The 27,090-nt window shown below is 40.0% G+C and overlaps 1 protein-coding gene across 3 annotated transcripts in view; it reads right to left on the bottom strand.

Annotated features, from left to right (window-relative positions):
• negr1 (neuronal growth regulator 1) overlaps positions 1-27,090 on the bottom strand; it is a 141,058-nt gene that overhangs the window by 70,130 nt on the left and 43,838 nt on the right. For all 3 annotated transcript variants that reach the window (XM_070960375.1, XM_070960373.1, XM_070960372.1), the window contains exon 2: positions 19,649-19,887. In XM_070960375.1, the coding sequence (XP_070816476.1) occupies positions 19,649-19,887 (239 nt within the window). The remainder of the gene's footprint in view (positions 1-19,648; positions 19,888-27,090) is intronic.

The raw sequence follows: 27,090 nt of genomic DNA, 5'->3' as shown, positions 1-27,090 counted from the left end.
CCTTGTTAAAGTAACATCAGCAATTTTCTGACCAGTGAGAATTTGGTTGGAACTGACCAGCTGATCAGAAGGTGTCAGTCCTAGACACCATCAAACAATTCAGACTTGTGGCACAACTTTGTGAACACAAAAGGCAATAGCTGTGTCCAAATATTTACTTTGTTTAAGTCGTCACAAACATATTTTTAAGCTTACATTATGTCCAGTTTAGGAAATTCTATCAATAAAAGAAGGAAAAAAGTTCTTGCGGTTATGCTACATGACAACTATCAGTTATGGTGCAAAATGATGATGGTTAATAATCTGAATTTACTGCTCACTGTTAACCATGAAGCATCTATTATCATCTGAGGAACAGTGAATGAGTTATACTTCAGGGACTTCGGACACAGCCAATGCATAAACAAAATATGACTCTGCCATCTGCTGTTCCTTATTTGAAAAAAAGCATCCTAAACAAGATGTTATATAAGTGGGGGTCTCGTTGCTAGGTTACAGCACTGAGACATTGCAAGCTTTGTTGCTGAAGGGCTATAGGATGGACACTTGATATTGAGGGCTGAAGGGGGTTTCCATTTGGCAAACAGAAATACAAATCTATTTGAAATTCCATATTCACTAATGAGAAAATCAAGTTACCAAGGTGCTGCAAAAGTTAAAGTGTTCACTTTGTGTCTACTTCTCAGTGCTGGCTCTGAGAAGTGCTGGTGAAACTGGGTAATTTCAGACTGAATTATAATTGTTGATGTCAGATATCAATTATTCGTATGGATGTGTGTATTAGTGGTCGTGTGGATAGCATTGTTGGGTTCAGTTTTCATACTATGAACAATGGCAATGTTAAACGCATGCTTACCCTAGTAATGAGGATAATGACGGTATTTACGGTAGCTCTACCATCACCTTACTTGACAGCATTAAAGGTGTTTCATACCAGTCTGATGCAGAAACTCAGTGTAAATATGTGAAAAATATGCACACAGAATTACAGCATTCAACCTTTTGTCACAACGGCTCTGATCATTTTCTGCATTTTTGCGTTGCATTTCACAGACAGGAAAAAAAATGCACTTGGATTAGATGAAAGGAACGGACTCTACAGGTAGTATCAGCAATGACAGTGTGCCTCTTTGAGCTAAAATGATAGCATGGATTCTTTAAGCAGTATATCTTACTGTCAGTGTTAGTTTGTAAAGCCATTTATGGAAATGTAAACACAGTAAATACCTTGACCCAATCATGGTTTTGCAGTGTGGTTCAGCTGTATATTTCCATCTTTTTTTATTTGAGTTAGTGGCAGATTATAGTATGACACAGTTGAAGTGGAATTAGGGCTGTCAAGGTGAAGGAATTTCTCCTACAGTGATTGAGGGTGGCTCAACGGTGTGGTATGTGGTATTAGCATCATTTGTTTTTTCTCGCTGTTTTTGCAAATGACTTTGTAAGGGGTACAGTGGGACAATGTTTCATCTTTGTACGCATCTCTGTGCTTGCTTATCCGAATAACCTGCACCCTTGTTCTTGGGTTTACCCACAAGAATTGGGACGCAAATGTGACAGGTGACAATTTGAGATAGCTGGTCAATCAGCCGCATTTTCTACTACAAGACTGCCTGTGTTTCCAGTCAGAAGTCCCAGAGCGAGCGAGGAGGAGGCTATGTGACCTCCTCCTGTGAGGTATTGTAATTTGGATCTGATCGTGGACACAATTGTGCTGGTGATTTTCTGACTATAGAGAACCCTCCTGCATTTTATACAGCATTTCTGCTGTGTTGCAGAATTTGCCTCACCTAAATATGATGGCTCTCTTTTTCAGTAGGTTGAAATCCAAAATGTTCCTAACCTGGCGAAATTCCATTTGGTTTTGTGACGAGAGCAGTTGCCATTGTTTCTGTCTTAAAAAACGAAGACTGAGCAGGAAGTATATGCCATCACATGCGGTTTTGACAGTTGCATGCCTTCCCCTGCGGTTGGCTTGTCAATAGCGCGGTCTTTCATTATTGCGGTTATCGCGACAGCTCTGTGTAATAAGTTCTAAAGGCTAAGTAGGTGTTTTAGGCAAGCAGCTTTCACCACAACATACAATGATCTTTGCAATAAAAATACTGCAATGCTGTTACACTGACACCTGTATAAGCAATGTTAAGAGGACCCAAGAGTGAGACCGTGGTCATGGCCAATACATTATAGTCAAGGAACACTCACCTTGAGGAGACTGAAAACAATTGCAGTTTGAGTAGGTTAGAAAAAGATTATAGTCACATCTGCTGGGCAAATTATTCTCATGGATGTTCGCCCCTGCCATGAAAAGCCCTTTAAACATTGTTGTGGAAATCACTTGCGAATGTCTTTGTTGACACATTACCTTGAAAGCCTACAAAGTCCTTTACCATTATTTCTTTCTAGGCTGCTTCTCTCTGAGTGCCCTATATTATCCCTTTTACACGTCCTCCACCTCTGCAAACATCAGAGACAGTTGTGACTGTGCAACCAGTTCAACAACAGAACATTCTAACTCATCCCTCAATACCTACACACAGCTTGTTGTTTTCTTTATGTGCTAATTCAGTAACGATGCTTTGATTGTCATGTTTGCCCATTCCTCTCTAATTTCCCCTTCTCCAGCCCTGCAGGAGGTGCTGAGAGTGAGCTGCCACAGCTGATCTGGGCGGCATCATCTCCCTCCTGGCAGACGCCTCGGGTGAATAAATAAGCCTCTAATGACGCCACCTTGAATTACGGAAATGCTTACAGCTGCACTATTAAAATGCAGGGGTTTTCTTCTGGAGCTGCAAAGTGGAATGCACACAACTGGGCTCTTCTACGAATTCTGACAGGCCCTCTCCAGGATGACTACTGCTACCAAATTGCGGGACCCCATTACTGGCTAAACCTACTGCCATCCAGCTTTCCAATTAGAGCACAGAGGGAAATCTGGCCACTTGTTGTAATGTCAGTATGGGCGGAGGTAGACAAGTGAGGGAGAACTGAGAGAGAGGGAGGAAGGTAGGGGAGTGGAAAAGAAAAAAGTCCAGCTTCATTTTCTGTAATTCAACTCCTTCATCTGTCCAACTTCATCCTACACACAACACAGAAATCAACAAAGGTCCTGTAACTGTCCCGTGAACATTGACTGTCCAAACACAATACAATGTAATGGTCTAAAACATAGATGCTTACTGATCTGAGGACAGACAGTTCATAATCAACAATATGCCGTCCTTTGAAACTGGATTGGGGGCAGATTTGAGTTTTACTTTTCTGATTTGAGGAGATCTTTGAACAGCTCCTTGCAATTATTGAATTACCTACTGCAAAGCTTTCCCAAACTGTAGGTTGTTAGAGATGACATCAATACCAATGGATTATAATAAACCTATAAAATATGGTATACCTGTGTTTGAAGGGTGTAATATACACCTCAGTAATGAGTCAGTTCCCACACAGCTATTCCTAAAGGTTTTCAATTCCCTTTCCTCACTGCAGGCAGCAAAAACGAACCAACTTCCAGTCCGTTAATTAGGTGTCAGACACGGAAACTAAACATAAACAGTGACAGATTGTATTACTCAAAGGGATTACCTCCATTTGCAGTGTCATAAAGCAGGCACAGACAATTTGTAGTACTTAACTTTGGGAAAAGTTCATTCAAGTAGAAGAGAAATCTGTCATTATTGGCAAGGTTTTTTCCACTGCTCATAACAAAAACATATAACTGTAATGGCTGGAAAGTCCTTGGCCCTCCAATTTAGTAATTTGTAGATTTAGTGTTAAAATGGCTGACTTTGTCTGTCACCCCTTCATAGCCCCCAGGCTTTTAAACTTAAATATACCGTATCTTTAAAAATACGTGTAATTATGAAGTAAAAAAGGTCGACTTTTGCAATATAAATGTGCTCCAGGGACAGCATGGTGTGTGCTCGTGTCTATGTATGTGCATGGGTGCATGCTAATGTGCCTGCACTGTGTGCTTTCAAAGTATTAACATAGCATACTTGACTCTAGCCAAGAAACTTCAAAAACCGCTCCAGCTTTACCTCCAATATCACCTGCTGCTCTCTTATAGCGTTATTAAACATATCAATCTTGATCATTTTCAACAGAAAAACACACACAACAATAATAATAAAAAGCAATAAAAATGTTCAGAAAAAAGGATGTTTTCTTTTTCTTTCCATTTATTTGAGCCCAGCAGCTATAGAGGTGGTGGACCAAGTGCTGGAATGGCAGGGCCAAGACATAAAACCTCATCAGCCCTTATTGCTTGTCTGTTTTTAGCATCTCTTCATATTCTAAGATCTCTTTGTGGCTTAGATATTGGGTAGGTTAATAAACAATTGAGATGTGAGGAGTTGTAGCAGTTAGCAAATGGCTAAAGACACAACTAGATTCCCAGTGAGTACACATTAGCTGATGAACATCATTCCATACTGGTATCATTATGTATGATGAATCCAATGATTTACCCTATTAATGTACTGCAGGAATTAGCCTCAGGGTCCAATGATAGTTTGCAATAATGTGGGAACAGTACAGTATGATGAGTACTGTAAGCTTCAACTGCAGATCTGAGATCTGTGCTTTTGATCTAAAAATTTGTTTAATGTCCTAAAATCAGTTGTCTTTGACATTGCATTCCTCTGTAGTAGCTTTTAGTTATGTAGGTCAGACCTAGTTGTTATTTCCGTTACCATGTCTTAATAAGCTCCAACACCTCATTGTATCACTGTAAATGCACCTGGCATACATTCTTACAGTATAACCTATGCCCATTACTTTAGTTGTAACCCTGAAGTTATATTCTTCTCTCAATTTATTTCAATGACCCACTTTTTTGCTTCAAGGCAGCATTCCTACCTCTGACTGAAACAGAAGTGACCCCAATAGTGTAGGAACAATAATGTACTGGTGAGGTGATAATAGCCGCCATGGAGAAAGACAAACATTGGACAATTATACCCCCAGTCTCCAAAATGTCCCTGTAATGTACAAAGGTTGGAGTCTATATTGAAACAGTTTTCACCATGCTGGCGTTCTTGGTTATTTGGTGTAAATTTCCAAATAGGGGCACCAACATTTAACGTGTGTTTTTTAGTGTTGTATATGCATATATTTGTCAATTACATTGGAGGATAGTGAGTTGATCAGGCTGATAAAGGATAAAAAAAAAGAACACAATTTTCACTATTGAAAATGCTGGAAACAGGTTTGCTCCTTGCAGAAATCTGCAGGAACTATGAATACCATTTTTGTTCAACTTATAATTAACCATCAGTTTACGATAATATTCTTGTCATGACCTAATGGTGCAAAAATAACATGCTTCCGCAAATGTCACAACCGATACATATGATGAGTAATTGCCAATGAGGTTAACGATGCAGAAAGCATGATTATGGAGAACTTGTTACCAATTTCATGCACTTCTGGGGAATTCATGAATTAAGGGAAATCAATTGATGAAAATGAACTTTTCGAAATACCTTGTGAGAGGCAATTAATCTTCAATGGGAGAGCTGCACTGGGCATGTAATTCAAAGATAAGCTATCACCCACTTATTGAAATAGTTTCTAATTTATTCATACTAATCAGTGTCTTTCAGCCTCAGCATCTTGCTTATGATAAACAAAGTTCCTGAGCATGGGCCACTCTATTTTCACTCTCCAGGATGATCACTGGTTTTTCAATTAGTGTCAACAAAGCATCTTTGATAAGTGTCGTTGGCCAGCCACAAGGCTTACTTCAATTGTCAAAATGAGACACTGAGACTGTCAGAGGGCACGCTGCTTTCCAGCAATGAAGTATCATCCGGTGACCAAACGACCGTTGCTATGGGTGATCCTCCGTGGATCTCAGCTCTCAGCCCATGTGTGAAAAGACCATTTTTGTGTGTGTGAAATGGATGATCTGATGAGAGAACACAAAGCTCTGTCTCCATCTGTCACTGGGCCTTGATGCAGCACTAAAGGTCATAGTTCAAACTTTAGAACCCAGGTCGTGATTAATGTGAAGAGAGAGTAGTTGGCAGCTAGCAGATATGCTAGCCCCAGTCAAAGAGAAGATGCTTGGCTCAGCGGGTGGTTGGATCTGTTTTTACTGGCCCTTTGCGCATCACTTTGTCATACCCCGAAGATGTAATCAAGACAAACATAAGGCTTCTGGTGCTACTGTTATTGTAGCTACTTTCACATGTTATCATTATCTATTAAAATCCAGGGTCAACATCCAAAATACTGTCACTAAATCAAACTCTAGCCCAGTCGGAACAAGGCAGTGTCCTTTTTATCTATAGCCTGATTACTCTCATACATCTGTATAAAATACGAACTTGCATCTGCGTTTTCGTAAAGTTCGTTTTACTGACAGTCCCCAGTTTCTGCTGGGAAATGAATTCTCAGAGATGTGGAAGGCTTTTTGGGGCACAGAAACTGTCAACTGTCATACTTCTCAAAGTGCCCTTGATAGCCATGACAAGTGTCTTTTAAAATATCCCAGTTTGGGCTTCTCAAGAACTCATCATCATTGTTCATTTGTAATTATATTAAGCTATTACCTTGAAATATTAATATGTATCTGTGATTGGGTCATCTGGTAGAAAAGAAGCCTTTTCAGGATGAAGAGTGGACTGCCCGAGAGTAAAGAAGTTTTGTGGAATGATGGTCTGAACAAGCTCGGTCTTCCTCTGTATCCTGATTTATTTCTCTCATTGGTGAGTCATATAAGTCCATGATAAATAACACTGGCTGCCAAACAATTCAAGGTTCAAGTACTGAAGAGGGTTAGTGATTATTCTCAGAGCATGCATGTGTGTGTATGTGCATGTGTGCACATTCACAAAAACTGAAGGTGTGTGCACACAGCAATGTGTATTGCTTTTGTGTGTCAGCTGCCATATCCTCTGATAGTGCCCAGTATCGACTGCTTCTTCTTCACGATCCCCCTGCGGACTGGTAGCAGAAGATTTGGACTAAACAACACGTAGGTAACACAGGGCAATTTGTACCCACTGAGGGCTTTGGAAAGGCCAAAGTCATGACTATTCAATAAGTTGCTCATTAATAAAAACTCAGAGTTTGTACTTGCAGAATACAGATGTCTGTTCTTGCTGTTTGTTTATGGCGTTACTCTGGAGTGCTGATAGTTAAAATAATGATGTCTGTACAGAACATCAATGACTGATCTTTTAAATAAGAATGCATCCCATCTTTGGTTTGCCTGGTTTTTATGTCTTTGATAATAATACGTTGTTTACCATGCCGGTCTATAACCCTGATTCTTAAAAAGTTAGGATCCTGCGTAAAACATAGATAAAAACACAACACAATCATTTGCCAATGAACTGTGTTGACCGACAACGGTTTTATGAAGTGTACATTTTGGGAATCGAGGTTGTATAAAAGATGTGATGTGATATAAAGATGACAACTGGATTCTCTAAAAAAGCAGGAGGGCTTCTGTAACTGGACCTTTATATAGCTACAAGTCAAGGAAGCAGACTAGAGGAGGAAATCTCTCACTGCTCTTTAATTGCACCTTGTGCACCAGATGAGTCAGACGGGCGGCACCCCACTGCTGGTGGTCAGTCCGCATTCAGGGTGATGTATGCAACAGTGCTGTAGGGCCAGGGAGCGCAGCCTGTGATATTTATCTGCCCAATTAAGGCCAGTGTATCTCTCAGATGCCTGCCAATGCTTCAGCCCCAGCAAATCTGTTTCACAGCTATCCCACTGTTGATGAAGGATGTATTGTATGATAAACACTGCCGAGAGGAGAAGTGAGAGAACCCATGTCTCTGTTGTGATTTACACCTCGGTGAACCAACTGTTTAGCACCAGAAAAGCCATGGCCTGACACCACTGGTGGAGTCAAATTCTGAATTTAGATTGTTGTCACACTAAATTTGAATGCCTCATCTACCACAGTGTCTCTGGAGTGGTCTGCATGTCCAGAATTCATGAAAAATCATGTTAGAAAGCAAACAGAGTTGATTCTAAACAGAACATACCACCATTTACAAAAGAAGAAGGGCGACAGAAAGCTTTTGTACATGTCCACTTGTTTTCTCAAGCATGTATGAATTTCACTGACACTTTCACAGGCCTGACCATCATCAAAACTAACACCCACACACTTCACTCATATACGTTAAAAACAAGACGGAGGGAAAAACGATTAAGACTTGCATGTGGGAGGTAAATACTTGTAGATGATGTAGTAAAAGGAAGTATTTTTAAAACATGACACTGACACTGAAATAGATCTGAATAAAAGCAAGACTAAGGCTGCAACTAATGATTATTTTCTTTATTGATTTATTTAAAGATTATGTCCTTAATTGATTAATCCATCCATCCATCCATTGCCTATACCGCCTATCCCTTTTGGGGTTGCGGGGGCGGGGGGCTGGAGCCTATCCCAGCTGTCAACGGGCGAGAGGCGGGGTACACCCTGAACCGGTCGCCAGTCGATCGCTGGGCAACACACAAGACAAACAACCATTCACACTCACACTCACACCTAGGGGCAATTTTAGAGTCACCAATTAACTTAATGAGCATGTTTTTGGTCTGTGGGAGGAAGCCGGAGTACCCGGAGAGAACTCACACATGCACGGGAAGAACATGCAAACTTCACATAGACAGGCCCATCGGGGATCAAACCGGCAACCTTCTTGCTGTGAGGCACACACACTACTTGCTGCGCCACCGTGCCGCCCTAATTGATTAATTGTTCAGGCAAAAAAAAAGAAGCTAGAAAGTAGAGTAAATTTCCAGTTTTGTCCGACCAACTGTCCAAGTATATTTGCTTTATTATTGTATGTTGTAGAAGACTAAGAAAACTAGGAACTATTGGCAGTCTGGAGACGGTGAATTCTAGCCATTTTTGCTTAAAAAATGAATTTATGACTGATTATCAACATACTTGACAATCAACTAATTGACTAATTGACCAACCATTTAAGCTCTATATATCTCTATCTATATAAGTCCCCTTCACATTGTCAGTTATCAAACAATAAGAAGAATTTCTGAAGCACCTCCTAAACCTCCATGATCAACTTCCAACAGCCAGCGTGTCTGTGTGGAAAGGCTGCTCAGTTACAGCATAACACATGGCGAAGTAGAGGAGGGCGCGATGACCGCAAAGAGATGGTTGATGGCAAAGTTGGATAGTGCAAAGAAACAGCGCCTCACAAGTAGGAAAAGAAAGTTTGTGCATGTCAGTGGTCTGGACTATGGATTATGCTAAACTTGGGAAGTGTGTGATGTGAAAAATCTGAAAGGAATGTTGAGATATATTAACAAGGACAAAAAGAAAAGCAGCCTAGAACTGATCTGAATTAATTACTAATTGAGAACTATTATTCCTGTTGAAAAAGAGAGCAAGCGTGGTGAGTAATGGCATTAGCCTGGTTCCAGACCTCTGAATTGCTGCCCACATCTTCTATTTTTTGAGCCATTCAAACATGCTGGTGTTGGACTCATTGACTGCTGTTTCCTCTGTTGAAAAAACAACCAGGCCAATCAGAGCCTCGCATGTGGGAATTAGAATGTGCCAGAACCAGAAAATAGTCGCAGAAAAATGGCCACAAAAATGGTGGTAAGTGTGGATGAGTGTGACGTGGTGACTTCCAGACACAAATCTAAAATTGGCATACTGGCAGTTCAGTCTAATGATCGGGTTAGTATGTATGATTATGCTGTCGTAATAATGGAAGTGATGCTGTGGGAATGTGCATCACACTGAATTCACCATGACAAGAGGTAAACATAATGGAAATGTTTGCAAAACAGGAACAACAGCAAACCAACCAGATCAGTTAACAAATGAGATAAAATAACAGGGAAAACTGGAATTAAAGGCCTAATAGCAGTCTGTTTCAAATAAAGGCCAGCGCCCTCACACTTGATTTAAATCAAGTCATTATTTGTGAACAATAACCTATGACCCTTGAATGATAAATTACAGACTTGATAATTGATTAATTCTTTCTTTATTCCATTGGTAAGGTTTTACAGCAGGTTTTGTTCAAATTTCTATTATGTTATTAGACATCTGTGCATGCATTCCTGTGTACTATATCAACTGTTGCAGTGTTTCACTAAATATTTATTCCTATCAGCGACAGCGAGAGGTAACAGACATGAATTTGTCCTGCCAATTAATCCAATGTCATCCACAAGGACAGGCATGTAGAGAGTACGTTGGAAAAAGAAAGATAATTGAAGTGGGACAGCGTCCAAGAAAATTCTCAGGGAGTAAATCTATGTTTTCTGCTTTGGAACAACCCCATTACCAAAAATCGGAGGCTCGTTTTGATGTACCATTGTAAACATGCATTTCAAAGTACAAAGAGTACAAAAGCATCACTCTGCTAGCCACTGTGAGTAATGTGGGTCCAGAACCATGCAGAGAGAATCAAGGTTTCCATAATAGATGACTCTGAATCTGAGATTAAGAAAACTGTGATATTTTGAGCTGGCTAAAGCAAATGTAGCAGAATAAATGTGCATTAGTGACACTGTGCAATCCACCTTTATGTTAAGCTGTTTTACCTGCAAACCCCATTCCAAGTGAAGTGCCCAAATAAAAAATACCTCCTCTCTCTCATGTTGCTTCTATTCCCTCTCTAGAGAAGAGAGATGTGAGAGCTGAGTGGCTGACCTTTGTCCTTACTCATTTTAATTAACCATGGCTAATATCAGCTATTTCCATGATGAGGATTCACATTAGTGCACAAACACACAATCACCTACACACACGTGCATGATGGCACACACATATAATGCTTCATATACATGCAAACACATAATAGGGGACAGAAATTTACAGGAGCTGAGACAGGGATTCACAACATCACACACACACACACACACACACACACACACACACACACACACACACACACACACACACACACACACACACACACACACACACACACACGACAATGATTAGTGGCTAAGTAAATGTCAGGGGCCATAATGGCAAATCTGTTCCTTTAGACACACTCATATTCTCTCTACAATTTGCCTGCAATATCAATGGCAGGCCGTGTTGTTTTAATGCATTATTATTCCACTGAGACTCTTGATACACAGCCCTTCCAGCTGGGGACAGAAACACAGATTCACTATCCTCCTCTCACTGCACTCAAACATCTTATCACACAAACAGTCATGAGGAACTATTGCATTAGGGTTGTCGCAGTGTCTGGTTTTCGTTTTCACTTTGATCCGACACAAAAATTACAGCATATCTTTTTTTCATCCAAAAACAGGGAAAGCTCTAACATCATTATTTCTATTCACCAATTTTCATACTTACACTGAAAACTAACAAATTATCTTAAATGTTTATTTAATTTTTCAAATAATTCAGTAAATATAATTGGATAATTGGAATGATGCCATGTACCACCAACCTGATGGGGATAGTATGAAGGGATGCAGAAATTTCAGATTTTGGTATACAATTGGAATCAAATATTGATGAACACCAAATTTTTATACAAAGTGGTATCAAAGGACAGTAAAATTTATGCCGTAATTAACATACTTCTCTGAGAGACCACATGCAATGCTGTACATGTAAGCCATTTGCAAGAGGGGATCCATCAGGGGGGTCAGTCTTTAACTGCACTCAGCAGTCATTAACATTTCGAATGCATGAACTGTAGTGACGTTACTTAAGGATAAAGTGTAGGGTAAATTTCCAGTTAAGGGTATCAAGCCAAAAACTCAGAGTGATCTAAAATAACCACTTTATAGCTGATTTACAAAATAAAGTCTGCACACCTGTGGGTGGCACCCTAATTTACTAAAACGACTGAGGTAGGCGATTTGCTCAGTTAATTTTGTGTAACACTTACAGACTGTTTTAGCAAACTGCCAATGTAAAAGCAGCATTCAATGTCATCTTTGGGTGAGTCACAGACACTGCTGAAAAAATACCCTGCTACTCCAGTTTCAATGAAATGTGGAGAATTTAATATTCAACTATTTAAGCCACTCAACATCAAGTTTGAATGGGGAATTGTGTAACCAATATGTTCACACACCACAATCTATTTGTACTTGAACAAAGACCAAGGTAGAGCGAGGTTGTAATTATGCTTCAGATATAGAGTCTTGATATAGGTGAGCCATCAAGAAGAATCCACGCCTGTAAATGAGGGAGAAATGTCATTGAGAAGGTGTTCATCCTCTGGATTATTTCAGAGAGTTGCATTAAAGTGCAGTTGACAGGACTGTATTTTTGGACTCAGAGAAAATGAAATCTATTTTAAATGTGCCCAGCAATTAATGAGAGTGACAGAAGCATAGCATATCAAGAATAAACTGCTATTTGCCGGCCCTTTCATGCGGTACTCTGTGATTATACTCTATCTCTGTCCTGACATCAAAGAGAGAAGCGACGACCTGGAGATTTAACCCTCCATTCCTCCTCTTGCTGAGAAACACTCTTGCCAGACTGACTCACTCCACAGGCACAGGCAACGAGTTTTCACTTGTAGATCCTCTCTGATCCATATTAATGTCCAAAGCATTTTCATCACATACAGGATTAAGCCTCGCATATTTGAAAATGTTAACCCTATGAAGTACTACATCACACTGAGGCATCATACAAAGTCCATAAAATCCTTTAAAGATACTGCATCACATCTACTGTATGCTGCTTCGTTTCTACGATGCCTGGCAGTGTGGTATTAGATGCATGAGGGGAACAGGCACTTTCTATTTACAGAAACTTATTCACGTGACAACATGTCAGCAAGATTGCTCCGAATAACTCTGTAAGCTCAACACCTCGGCCTTCAGTTTTGTGTCTTCTCCGATTAAAGCTAGAAACACATTCCCAATGCCCATGTAGGCAGTGAATGGTGAAGGGAAATATGCCTTTTTTCCCCCTCCTCGCAGTGACAAGATATTCTTAGATGAGAGGTGCTGTGCATATTTAATACATTATCACATCTACAATCTTAATTAACAGAGAGGGAGGAAAACGAACAGTGTCTGAGGAGGAAAGTAGTCATGTGATTTATAGAAGGGTGGGTTGGGTCTGATAACAATCTCTCACTCCTCTGTATCCTACATGAGATAATGGTCAGGGTAGACTGTAAATAGGTCATGCAGGCGTGATGGAGATACATGTATGCAGATGAAGTCCAGAGCTAAAGTAGAGCAGTCGAAGGGCTAGGCTGCTGTGGACCAGGAGTCCGTAATGGTCAGGTCATCTGATGGGGTGTTAGTGATGTCACTGATATCACATTTTTGCTCAATAATCAGTGCACAGCCACAAGGCAGAACCCATTCAGTCTAATCTTGTTAAGTCAAGTACTTAAAGGAAGGGTTTAACTGATCGGTAGTTACCTGTGCCAGATGTACCTGGCAGAAAACATGGACCCTTTTCATAATTCAGGAGACCCTGATGGCTTTGATGATTATTGCTTTTGGCTGACATTCTGTGAGAAATCCATGTAGGCACTTGCATCTTTGGATCACTGCACAGATTTAGGGGTGTCAATAGTTAATCGTTAATCAGTTAGCCACCAAGAATATTTTTCACCAGTTATCAGTCTATAAGTTAATCTCCATACACACGCGCACACTCTGCTTACGGCTTTGCTTAGCCTGGGGCTAATAGCTCCCTTAAACTGGGGCTAATAAAATTAATCGAATCTGACATCCCTATATGGAACATGACCACTCTCATAGGTTTCTTTGCATCTGCTGGTGTACCAAACTGTCAAACTCTCACCAACAGTATAACATTGAGTCATTCTTCCCTGTCAGCATATGGAGCATCAGATTTTTGTTTTCATTTGCAACAAGAACAAAGAGCAGAAATATGGGTTTCAGGCTGTGCTCTTCACCTCACGTGACATCGAGTTGCAATGTCCATGCAGTGGTGTGTTTAAATTCCACGATTTTCCAATCTCTCATGAGCGCTGTTTAATGGAAATGGAGCTATGGGGGGAGAGGCACAGATGCAAACATCTAATTTGTTGAAGTGACACAAGATCTCTGAGGGCAGTAAATGTCAGATGGCAATGGCAGAGATAAAATGATTCTGTCGAAATGAGTGAGTAGTCACAGTCATATCTAACCTTCTACCCCCGATGCTGCGACATGTGATTTGTGTGATAAGAAGTCTGTCAGTAACAAGAGATTCTTGTTGCTGTAAAACTGTTGCAATGTTCAGGTAAGGCGAGACCCCATGGGTTGTGATTAAAAAGAAAGAAGTAGCTTGGCTTCAGCAGAATGAATTTGTCATTGCCACTAATAGTTTTTGCTGATATATGGGAGGGAATAGGAAAGAAACAACACATGGAAAGAGACTTTTACAAAGCTACACATTTCTCCATATTAAGAACTTTCGCTGGGTTCCCAAATCACTAATTCATCACTGATCAGGAATTTATGAATTTAGGGATTTATGAGTCAAAGTGCAAAGTGTCTCCATCAGTTCAAGAAATGATGTCTTTCCCTAAAATACACTCAGTTTCATTCCAGCTACAGTCCCATGGAAGCACAGTCCCATTCTGGCCAATGGTAAGACATACTGAAATAAATCTGTTGACAGAATTGCAATGATATGACTAAATAGAAGAAAGCCAGCCAGCACTGCTAACATAGATATACATTTCAGATAAGCATAATTGCTTGGAGGATCAGCTGGTCAAGGACCCTTACATGCACCTGAAATGGTTTGAGACCGCTGCATATTTCCATACATATACAGTAATCCCTTCTTGCTCCCATTTTCTGTGTTACTCCTCATGGTACACTGTCTAGCAAAGCAAAAGTGCCAAAAAATCCAACGCCATGAAATCCTTTTACTTCAACTGTAACATTCGTGTTGCAGCATTAATAAATGTTGTATGCTTGGACTGAAAAGCCCAGATTAAAGTGTCTAGGGTTTTCTTTCTTAGCAAGTCTTCCCTTTCCTTTCAGCCGATGAAAAAAACAGCATGCTCTCAGAAGCCTCTGCAACATGACAGAGCTGCTCCCCTGCTGCATCTCATCTGTAACGAAATCCCTCTGTTCTCCATGAGTGGGCTTACGCATGTGTACACAAGTATCGCACGGTGACAGGTAATGATTCACAACACACAGAGTTTTGACAGAGCAAATAAACAAAAGTACAATATGGTGAGGAATTAAGGAGGGGCCATCACGGCACACATATGTTGTAGCCGTACATAAAGAAATGACAGAGTGGCTGGCAATGTAATGAACCAAATTTTTAACTACCTTGAGTACCCCTTCTGAGACGTGACCGCAGGCATTTATCAGCTCGAGTGAGTCATCTGTATTTTAACATACTTCCTGCCTGCAGCTCTCACACTCAGATACACAGCTCTGTCTCAACGGCTGGCGACCCATTTGCCTGATGACTCAACAGTATCAGATTTACATAACACAATCATAACACCATCAAGCTTTAGTAATAGCTGATAAAAGTAAAAGTAACAGCATATTTATGGAACTATATGTTCCACTTTTTTTTAAACTGTTACGCTGTCCATCATCATCTCAGCCAAAGAGATACTGACTACATCTCTTTCTGTTGTTGTCACTAGATAATATTTCTGTTTTCTTTCTGTATCATTGTGCAGTTGCCCCTCTGGCTTCAAGACTCCTGGTTGTAAATGTGCTATGAATCTGGAAGTACACCACTGGTCAGGTGTTACAAAACAGTAAGTGTTATTTCAACCAAATGAAGTTGTTTTCTGTGGAAGAAAAACCCCTGTCTCAGAATATAGACAACTCTGACTGAAATCACCAATTGGTATTGGTATCTGTATGTCAAACTGTTGCCAAATTTTAGCCACTAGGTCACATCCATCAGGAATTCTGGGCATTGCAAAACATATTATACAGCTGACAGCTGGCACATTAGCTTCGGTTTGATTGTGACCATATGGCCAGTGGTGAGTAGCTGCCATGACCCGAAACACCCCTGGTAAGATTCCCATTACAGAATGTTTCTCAGAAAGCCAGCATCCACGAAAACATGATGGTCCTGTAGTGACCATTACTGCCTGCCAAGCAGCTGACTACGGTTTATCACATGTATATTTACAGGCATGGTGTATCTGTAAAATGTAGCTGAAGCAGAGGCAAAGTGAGTACTTGTTTAAGCCAAAGCAGCTCTGCTCGCAGTCAGTGTGAATGTCATTAAGCGAAACTCAGCCACTCCACAGGTCACTCACTCTCAGGACCGTACATGAGGAACAACGGGACAATTTGACAGCTGCAGCACAATAAGTTAGAGTACATAAACAAATGGACATGGATGGGACTTTTATGAAGCCAATACTGTCCTATCCTATGAGTTTCTTTCATAACTCAAGGTGTGTCATATCATATTGTTAACAATAGTATATGATAAAAATGTTTATTGTGATAATGGAAATATTGCAACCTGCTAATGTAATGACATCATATCGTTATGCACTGCTACAACAGGCATAGCTGTAAGTGAAAACAACACTGCTCCATGCTGGAGTTAATACAACAAACCACGGAAACGGAATGGACAAAGACTGGAACAACAAAAGGGGGTAATACAACAAACATATTTCACCAAAGAGCCAAACACCATATAGATAGAGCTCAAAAGCAAACATTAGTTTCATTATTTTGTCATATTGTCAAGAATATCATTATCACAAAAATAACCTGAAATACTGTCATATTATTTAAAGGCCACTTCGTCCACCCCTAGTCATAACCATTGGAACTGTTTTAACCTTATTTTAACTCAACCTAACTTGTGGAGATAAAACTATCTGTTGTTCCCGAGTGCTAGGTACTCTGTTTTTGCAGAAAGTCCAGAAAATTTTGTATTAGAAAAACCTTGAACAGCATTTTCAACATTTACTTACTTACTTAGCTTCACAGAAAATGTGTACTACTGCCTTCACATTAAAATGCATTTATTGTGAAGCACATGGAGGATGCGATGAGTAACAGCAGGATCTTAAAACATCAAAATTGGTTCTCTGCAGCAAATGAAATGTTTAAGTATTCACTGAGGATTTGTCACATCTGGCCGATACCCAATCCACTGCATAAAGTTAGGATGGAGGCTACTACTGATTGCATGAATCTGTTTCAGTTGGGTAGGTGGGTTCTGAGAGTCACCACTCACAAGGAGGAACCAAGGACAAAAGAAAAAGGAAGGTACAAAAGGAAGGATTGCTTTCTTGGGTGAACTGTAACAAGACATGAGGCTGCTGATGGACACATTGGCAGTGTCAGAGTTTGCCCCTGTGACCTTTCACTTTGGGACAGTTGCTGTAACTGCACAGCACTGTCGTGCTCTGACAAGTTGACAGTGCTGACAGAGCATTACATTTATATTTTAGGCACTGAGCTAATGTGTATCTACATAATTAAACAATAAGTGAGCCAGAAGATGTTCAGTGTCTTAGTCAAGGATACTTCCAAATTAAAGAGGGGTTTAATTCTGTGACAGGCTTGCCAACCATTTCAAAGGTGACGTGAGGTGAGCTGCTCTCTTATCATCAGCCACTTGCTTGCCAGTTTAACAGACAACCTTATAAACCACAATAATTCAAAAGGCACTCAGGGTATGTTCAAACCAACCACACCGCCCTACACCCACTCAGTTTTATAAGTATAGGGAAAAAAGATGGATGCTGACATTTGATAGCCAACAGCACAGAAAATCTGGAATAACAAAATGAGCTGAGGGCACGCTGCCTGCTGGGTTATTGCTCATGGTGAACTATTTGTTCATATTTCCTTAATTAATGGGCATGAACTTCTGAAAAATTGGGATGATCAGTTGACTGGTAGATTAAATGCTGCTACCCTCGCTAGTTGGCACCGGAAACAGTAATCAGTTAAACTTATCATTATTTTACTAAAGTACACATTTACCGTGCATCACAGCATGACAAATCACAGGGTCATGGGTCTTATATACATAAAAAATTCATAAAGAAATATAAAAGGATTTTGATAATCTTATAGATTACATTGTGCAAAAGTGTTTGCAAGAGCGTTTTCTTACTTTTAGACTAGTCTACTGGTCTAAGTTTAAGCTTCCATTTAAATGTCATGGAAATTAGTCATGATGAACATCCCTACTGAGAAGGTAAGTGCTGATTTGTTTTGACTAATCTGTTCATCCCCTTGACAAACTCCACTGTTCTTGTACCAGGGCAGTGTGGTTAACGACAAAACAAATACTTTGACTAATGGTTTAGACCAAACTAAACACACTGCAGGTATGATTACATCCCTAAAATAAATTCCGTAAGCTCACTCCATATGTCATAACAGCAATGCCAGCTGGAGAATTGTTTCTACTTTCACATTTCACATATCACAGCTCACACCTCTACAAACAGTGTGTGTGACCCTTAACTCTTCTATTAATACTATGCCGTCTGTGTAAGCCTGCATATTTCAACATTATGTTCCTTTGAAATGAATCCTAAACATGGCTTGAAAACAGAGTAAGAATAATTTGGTATGCACTTGTAATACTTCTGACTCCTGCTCAGGGATACAACAAGGGTGTTAACAGTGGGCAATGAATGCAGGCCATCACACTATGTTGTGAAACAGAAGATAAATCAGTGGGGTTTCATTTGACAGGTTGTCTAATAACATCACATCCTCATTAATATTCCAACCTAAACATATGCTGAGCCAAGTGGACCGTACATGAGTCTCTGCATCACCCTATTAAAAAAATAGAACATGGCATTTGGAAGATGGATTTTTCAGTGGGGTTGTTTTCTTGTTGCTAATCCTCAGTCTGAGGTATCAGCATACAAACTCAGACACCACCCTATTACCTCAACAAGTAACAATTAGGATACTGTCATCAATTAGCTCTCTGTGCCCACAACATCACACTTAATGTCCCATAAAACACAACTACACCTATTGACCTTGTTGGACATAGAGATCCTCAAGATGAAGCCCAATTTGGAGAGCCTCGCAAGAGCTCAATGGCCATTTCTTTATGTTAAAGGCTGAAATTCACACCTTTTACACCATGCTATGAAATTCATCGCATAACAACTAACTAGACAAAGCTCATTTCAGAGTGCAAGGAATCACATCTTATTTTGTTACCTGCGGTGACAAAACCCAGGGAGGCTTGATTAAAGCTACGTAGATAGTCTGCCTCCAGTCATTTAAACCAACAAGTTTCTACTTCTTGTTGCATAGCCTACAGGCACAAAATGTATCCTACAATGTCAGTTTACCTCCACAGAGGAAATTTCTCTGCTGAAAAGATTTTTGTTTCATTACTTAACACCAAGCAGAATGACTCAAGCTTTTGCTCTTACTCTCAGAGTATGAGTAATATATGAGTAACATGAGAGTATAATGGCATTTTTAAAGCACAGATGGTGCCAGATCCACCTGTGACCAATAGGTACATGGACAACACCAGAATAGAATCAGAGATGCTAAATGATCCCTATGATAAGTAACAAACAGGATGCTACACAGATATCAGAAATAAAAGTAAAGCAGGTATCCAGGCAACTGAAATCCATCAGTAAGTACCAGTGAAAATAGGATATATCATACAATTATTATTTAATACTAGGTCATGTACACAATAACAAGGACCACCTGTACGCACCTTTTACAATAAGGTTGAGGAGCTTTGGCCGTGGGTTGCGCTCACTCTGAATGGAGCATGTGTACTGGCCGTCATCAGTTACATCCACTTTCTGTATCTGAAGGCTGTACTCATGTTTGTCTCCAACGCTGGACACGATGGACACGCGTGGGTCCACAGACCACTTGTCGTTCCCTGCAAATATGATGCTGGAGCGGTTCAGCCAGGCTCCTTTAGAGATCCCATCCAACAGGTAGCACCTACAGTGACAAGAGACACCGCGGTTAGATCTAGAGAAATGCTAGTTGTCTGACTCTGAAAACAACTGAATACGGTTGATGTTTTTGCAGTCATCTTGTTTGATGACTTAAAACTATTTCTTCCACACATTGCTCTCCCTCTCTAGAAGGCAACTTATGCTGTGAGTGCAGGATTGTGTTTGTAAGTTCTCACAAAAAACAAGTTCTGAGGTTGAATGTACATAAATAAACACCGGGAAAATATTTGCCTGATGATGATTTTTTTTTAAATGCAAGACCAGAGAGCATAAGGACATTTTAGTTATCGGCACAACAAAAAACAGAAATCTCAGAACCTGAGTGTGACTCAACCTATTACAGCTGCTTTAAGACTTGATTGGACTTAAGACTAAAATAGCCAGGGCCATGAATAATAGTGGTGCATTAGGATGGTGCTTGAGTAGACAAAAGGGTGCGAGTGTCACATTTCGGTAATCCTTTGACACACTTTATAAAACACAGAACAGGGGTGGGCAGTATATTGGTTTTGTCACCGTCACAACTGCCACGTTCTGCCATGACATGGATTTTGCAATACTGTCATCACTGTGATAAATGTTCGCAGGTATGGGCTGATCTACGCACAGAGTAATAGAATTACATTACACCAAATAACTGCTATTTTCCTGGCTATGAAGCCAACTGGCTATAAAGCCAAATTTGTGAAAGGTAGCATTATGAACAACACATGACAATAACCAGCACAAAAAGTACAAAAAGTACTCTAACCATCTGAGGAAGTGAAGACCCAGCGGACTACTTTGATAAAAATGTCCACACAACACCAACGACCTGAAAACTTTCAGGCATCACATACATGCGCTAATCATTTTATTTATTAAGAGCCAATGCAAAGCAGAATTCACTTCATGACTGAGGCTCGAGGATCGATTGATGCCAACTTCCAGTTCTTTTTGCCATTTTTCTGTTGCTTTACTGTTTATTTTGCTAGTCAGTCTGTTGAATTTGGCGTTAGCATGTTCCGAGGCTAATGTGGCTAGTAGCATCTATTGCAGACCCACACGCTGGACAGTGTTGAACGTGTTTCATATTGAGGGACGGTCTAGAGAAACTGTGTGAATGTTAAGTCTCATTGAAGTCAGTTAAATTACCAGAGTTGCAGCTGTATGTAAATATACTTCATGACATGCCCCATGGTACACTGACTGTTGTACTTGTATAATATACTTTGGGTTTTCTGCCAAGTAAATGTTGCTGAGATGCCTAATCCTACCCCTCGTCCCCTCTGAGAATGAATCACATTACATTTACTAATTAACCTACATTACGTGGCAGTTGACTCTTTCCAAAACACATGTGGGCTTAAACCTCATTGTCATTCCTATTTCGAGACAATAAACACAACTGTTTTTTTTTTTTCTTAAATTAAAGATATGTTCTTTTGAAGACCTTTGACCTTTGATCAATCAATCAATTGTTTCAGCCATTTTTCAAGCAGAAATGACAAACATTTGCTGGCTCCAGCTGCTTAAAAGTAAGGATTTTCTGCTTTTCATTGTCATTTATGATAGCCACATGAAGAGACTTTGGGTTTTGGACTGTTGTTGGAATAAAAGAAGCAATCTGAAGATGTCACGTTGGGCCCTGGGAAATTGTGATGGCCATTTTTCACAATTTCTTGACATTTTGAAAACTAAAAGATTAAATGATTTATCATGAAAATAATCATTGCAGATCTATAATACGCATGTCTGTTCAAAGGTGTGGAACACAAACAGCAGCCACTCAACAATTTTATGCAGTGTATAGGGTGGGCAGAAAAATGGAACAAAAGCATCGGCCTTCAGTGGTCATATTTGCAAGGCATGCTGTATTCTCACAGACTACTCTGATTATCAAGGCCAATGAAATCTTTGAAAGCTAACTGTACAGGGACAAAGGGTCAGTAAATCTCACAACATGAGGCTGGGGTCGCCACTGTTAGAAGACAGTTTTATTCATCATTCTGGTGCTGTTTGGACTGACGAAATCTCATCATATTCTGTGACAAATACTGTAATAATGAGTAGGAAAAGAGGCAATCAAGTTTGGCTCTTCAGCTGTCGTGAACACGCCATGCAGTCTGCCAGCACCACTAGTAAAGCCAGCAAGAAATTCGTTTTGGCACTAACCACAAAGCTCTTTACCCTCTATGCCAAGAAAGTGTCTGTCAGGAAAGCGGTTAGAGGACAATGGTCTAGTCCAGGCTGCTCTCCCCTTAGAGAAGGTGCTGCCCTGGAGGTATTGTGCCAAATAAGTAGCAAACAATGGAGAATGGATAGTAATAAAAATAACACTAAAGAGAAGTCCAGGTCCACATGGACCTGCCGGTTAGTTAGCCCATTGACCACCTGAACTGTAGTGCTCCTGGCCCCAAGGCAAGATTTAGCGAAGGAGCCTCAAGGCAAGTTTCACTACTTTTCTGTTTCTTTCTTCTTTTATTTTTAAGATCTATTGGCTTCAAGTGCACATTTAGGTCTCAGGATTTTGAAACTTCATGGCTATGACTCATGTAAAAACATATTAAAATTACATAAATAAAGCTTATTTTAAATTTGTACCATTGAAGGAAACAGCTTTAAAGTATAGCAACGCTTGCAACCTACCTCAATGATCACAGGCACACTTTTGTGGGACCGCTGAGAGTGCAGGCTAAAGGTTTGAACATTAATGCACAAGGCACCTGTTTCCAACCCAACCACTGATGTGAACAACTTGTCAACAACTTGCTGGGCTTTCATCATTATATCCTTGTAAAACAGGGTAACCATAAAAAGTGTTTTCTCTGGTGTAGGTGCTATTGATTTCTCTGTTTTCTCAGCCAAAATTGTCTTTTCGGAATCAAATATTCACTCAATGTGGGCTTGAAAGGTGGCTGCTATAAAAAGTGCACTCCTTCAAAAGAGATCAGAAGCTGTGGCCAGCTTGAACACGTCAGTTACAATACACCTCAGTGGTGACAGATTTGTATGGCTTGAAAAATCAAAAGGTTCTCTGCTGTCAATTTGTATGATCGCCTTGTTCAACACACTTATAGCTGATGTAATACGGTTACATAAACTGCTGACCATTGCTGCTGCTCTCTGTGCAGAAGGAAATAAACTTCTAACAGCCACATTTCAAGGATAGATGAGGGACAAAGTAGCACTTAAATGTACTGCCAGGAGTATGGTTGGAGGACCATTCAATCGGGCAGGATCTCTACTTGAAGTCTTGACATTTTTCTTCATCTTGATGAACCGGTCCTTGATGTTCTTTCACTGTTTTTGCAGTTTGCTTATCACTGTTCCTCCAGAAATTATTATTGTTATCTCACTGCCTTTGTAATCTCACACCAAGGAGTCATACAGATGCCTGTATCTATACACCTCCTCACAAAGCTGTGTGTCAGAATGGGCCACTTTTACATTAGCAATTTCTCTCATGTGTTGTAGCTTACTGCAGCTGATTCCTTCTTTAGCTGCTGCCATCTTGAATAGGAACTACACTGGAAGTCATCACAAGTCTGGCATGAGTTTGTCTGTGTATTTGTCAGCGTAGACTGCTGTTCGGACAAGCCATTTTGGCTGTCTGTGATATCAACCAATTTGATGGAGCACAGACTCAGTGCAAAACAGTTATAAAAAAAACCAATGGACACATATACTATTGTGACAAAATAATTGTGGTAATTGTCAGTGGCCTAAATCTGCCTGAAACATCAGCAAACTTCCTACAATCACTTCTATCAACTTGATATGTCTGCAATCACCAGACACCAGAGATTCAATACTAGTTTTCTTGAATATGTTCCCTGAAGATTATTACAAAGTGATTTTTATTTCTATTTAACTACTTTCTCACTCTGCTGTTTTAATTACTGTAGATAGAGAGGTCGTTCATCACCTTGAAAATTTAGCTGGTCGGTTTTACTGCTTGTCATCTTTATAGATGAACGTAAACCATAGCAGCAGACATTTTTTTGTTATTTCTGTGAGAGGAATGATATTTTTGTGTTTTCTTTCATTCCAAGATTTGGAACACATTAAAAACAACATGCTGCATCATGTACCAAAACCCATAGTACTGACTAGAAACCACATCAAAGTCATATTATCAGTTAGGTCTTTCTTCTGCCACATTCCCCTTGTTTAGCCTCAATCAGGCATAGTTGCACAAAACTCATAACCCCTAGGGTGGGCTTTGCTTTCATCAAGCCCCTTTGTTTGGGGCCCACCAGGACATAGACGTCCCATGGTTTACACAAAACTCACATAATTATTCCAAAGACCTCAGAGCATCCACTCTGAAGCAGCTTTGACACCTGAGACATGCATTAATTGATACTTTTATGTGTCCCTGCTTCTGACTTGTGACTGCAGTGAAACCACGCTCATTACAAGCCCTTTTTTTGTATTTTGGCTCACAAATTCAATTCAAACCCCACGGATTATGCACAACATGCATAAAAATAAAAAAATAAAAGTGATAAACTGGTGTCTGCACACCTCATGAATGGAGAATGATGACAAACCATCAATTACAGTATGGCAGCTGGTAGGAGAAGCATATTGTAATCCGTTTAGCCAAACTCATTCAAGCTCTTTGATCGGATGCCATAATTAGCACTGGGGCATCATTCTGACCCAGATTCTTATTTGCTTTATGAAATTGTTTTCTAGGTTCCTCAACTGTAAATATTCTTCCTGGCACCTACTCCACAGATTTCTTCTTGCTAACATATTTCAATGTTTCACAGTCTAGTAGTTCACATTCAGCATTTTTTTCCTCTACATTTGGCAGAAGAAATGAATACACTTCTGGATGGGTCCCTCTGTAGTCTGAGATTTGTTGTTATGTAACAGTTATATAATAAACACAAAGGATATTTAAACTTTAAGCTATGCAGACCCCATGTAAGATCACTATTCTCTACATTTTCCCTGACTCATATTCAATGGGAAACTGCACAGTGTTGGCCTGACACCTCTGCCTACTTTCTCCAATAAACACAGTACATGAGCTTTCCAGTGTTTCCCCTACCATTGTACAGGCCTGGTAGGCTGCCAGGCCAAGGAGACCCCCCGCCAGGCCAAAAAAAATAAATAAATAAATAAATAAGCCACCTATCCATTCATTCATAAATCAATAATCATTCACATTTAGGAGTGCCTCTGTGCAGTGCACAAGTCAACCTGCTTCTTGCCTAGTAATGATGCGAGTACCGCTGCTGAGAGCGTGGGCATATTTTATGGGATGTTTAAGGTTTGTAGCTAGCCAACTATGGCGCCGCCGAAGAAAAGAAAAAACATTGCAGGCGACAGACAACTTACCCCACGTTTACACGTAGCAGGGTATTTTGGAAAACGGATATATTGGCCCTTCCGTTTTCAAAAATAACATCGTGCACACATCGTTTTCAAAAATGTTGTCGTTTACATGAACAGGATAAACACGCCGTCGAGCGCATCATAACTATGCCAAACCTATGGGCGCGAGTGTAAACATAGGTCGCTCACATGACGTTAAGTATTTAGTCGCATGTTGTGACGTTTCGGAACCTAAAACGCTGTTTAACCCAGTTTACATGCCGACAAATAACCAGCATTTTCAGAAATCTCCACTTTGGAGCGGAGTTTTTAAAAATGATCGTTTTCCGCATGAAAACATATGCGTTTTCCCTAAGTGTAAACTGGGTCTTAATATAAGAAGTTTTTCTGCCAGACTCCGGAGCCATGGAAAATAGATGAAGGGGGAGTAACCGAGGCAACTCTACAGACTGCTTGCTGTGCTACCTGACTTAATCCAACTGCGCCAATACACCATCCCACATGCCTCGTCTGTTTAGGGTTTTTTCAGTGGGTGCCACCAGGCCTGAAAAAAATTCTAGGGGAAACACTGATTTCCATTTTGTTCCAAGTGAAATCTTGCAGTTTCTTATTTTCCCCCCTCTACCATTAGACTTTTAAGGAAAACCTGCAACCACACTGTATTTAGGTTAAAGCAGCAATAACTGTTGGCTTTTCTGGGCCAACGTTGACATATTATTATCTTATAAAGTTGTTGGGATGACCATGCAAGCAATCAGTTGCCTCTTTGCACATCCAACAGACACAGAGCAACATTATCATTTCAGAAGTAAAATGTTTCTAAAATGCTGCATAGAGCTGAGAGTTTGTCACTACAAGCAACCACTTTCACACTACGCATCATTTGCCCCATTGTTAATATAAAAATAATGATCAGAGAGGCTTCAATTTGTGTATGTGCATTGTTACAATAGCAACCAAAGGCCAAGCCCAGCTAATTTTTCTGCAAAAGAAATAGTGGCTTACAATAAACTGAAACCTTGCATAATTTCAGAAGAGGACAAGAAGATGGTTGGTGTGCTTTCTTACTTTAACAGAGGAAAAATCTGACACAGCTCGTCTGACACATATGGTCACATCAGCGATCATTCAAAAAAAGGAACACTCAAATCTTCAAAACAATCAGCTTCGTATCATTTGAGAAGACCACCTGGAATATCTTATTTTCCAGTCTGTGTTAAACTGCAGCAAGTCAGACAATTAGTGGTGCACAATATCATTGCAGTGGAACATCTGCTTAAAGACAATGCTTTTGTGTTTCTGTTAATAGCAGCGCCCACTTAACCGACTTGAATGAAATAAGTGTTTTGAAGAGTATAATGAGAGAGTGTGACAGCCATAAAATTGTATGAGGAAAATCCTTTAATCGTGAAGTCAGGGGCAGATGTTTCATTCCATTTTAGCTGTTTCACACATAAAGAGAGATGCTGTGATGACTATACCTGCACTGTACGCTCTACAACCTTTACAACGACTCACTGCCCTCAACAGAGCTCAACTGTCCAATGAATCCTCAAATGAGAAAATGCATTTCACACTGACTGACTGGATGTTGAAGTGCTACTGAAAGGAGGCTTGGTGAGATCGGTGTGAAAATCCAAGGTCTTTTCTGCTGTCTTTTTTTAGATTGTTGAGGCACTTTCGCTTTATTAGCCACATTAAAGAACAGCAGAAATGATGGAAATAAGGGTGTTACATTTCACAAAGGTAATATGTAGGACTGCAATTAACACATTTTCATTTTCACATTTCACATTTTCATCTGTTAATCTGCCAGTTACTTCATTGATGAAGTGATTAATTATTAAGTCTATAA

This window comes from Chaetodon trifascialis, chromosome 4, assembly GCF_039877785.1.
Source record: "Chaetodon trifascialis isolate fChaTrf1 chromosome 4, fChaTrf1.hap1, whole genome shotgun sequence".
Classification (NCBI taxonomy): Eukaryota; Metazoa; Chordata; class Actinopteri; order Chaetodontiformes; family Chaetodontidae; genus Chaetodon; species Chaetodon trifascialis.
This window is presented reverse-complemented; position numbering and strand designations above follow the sequence as displayed.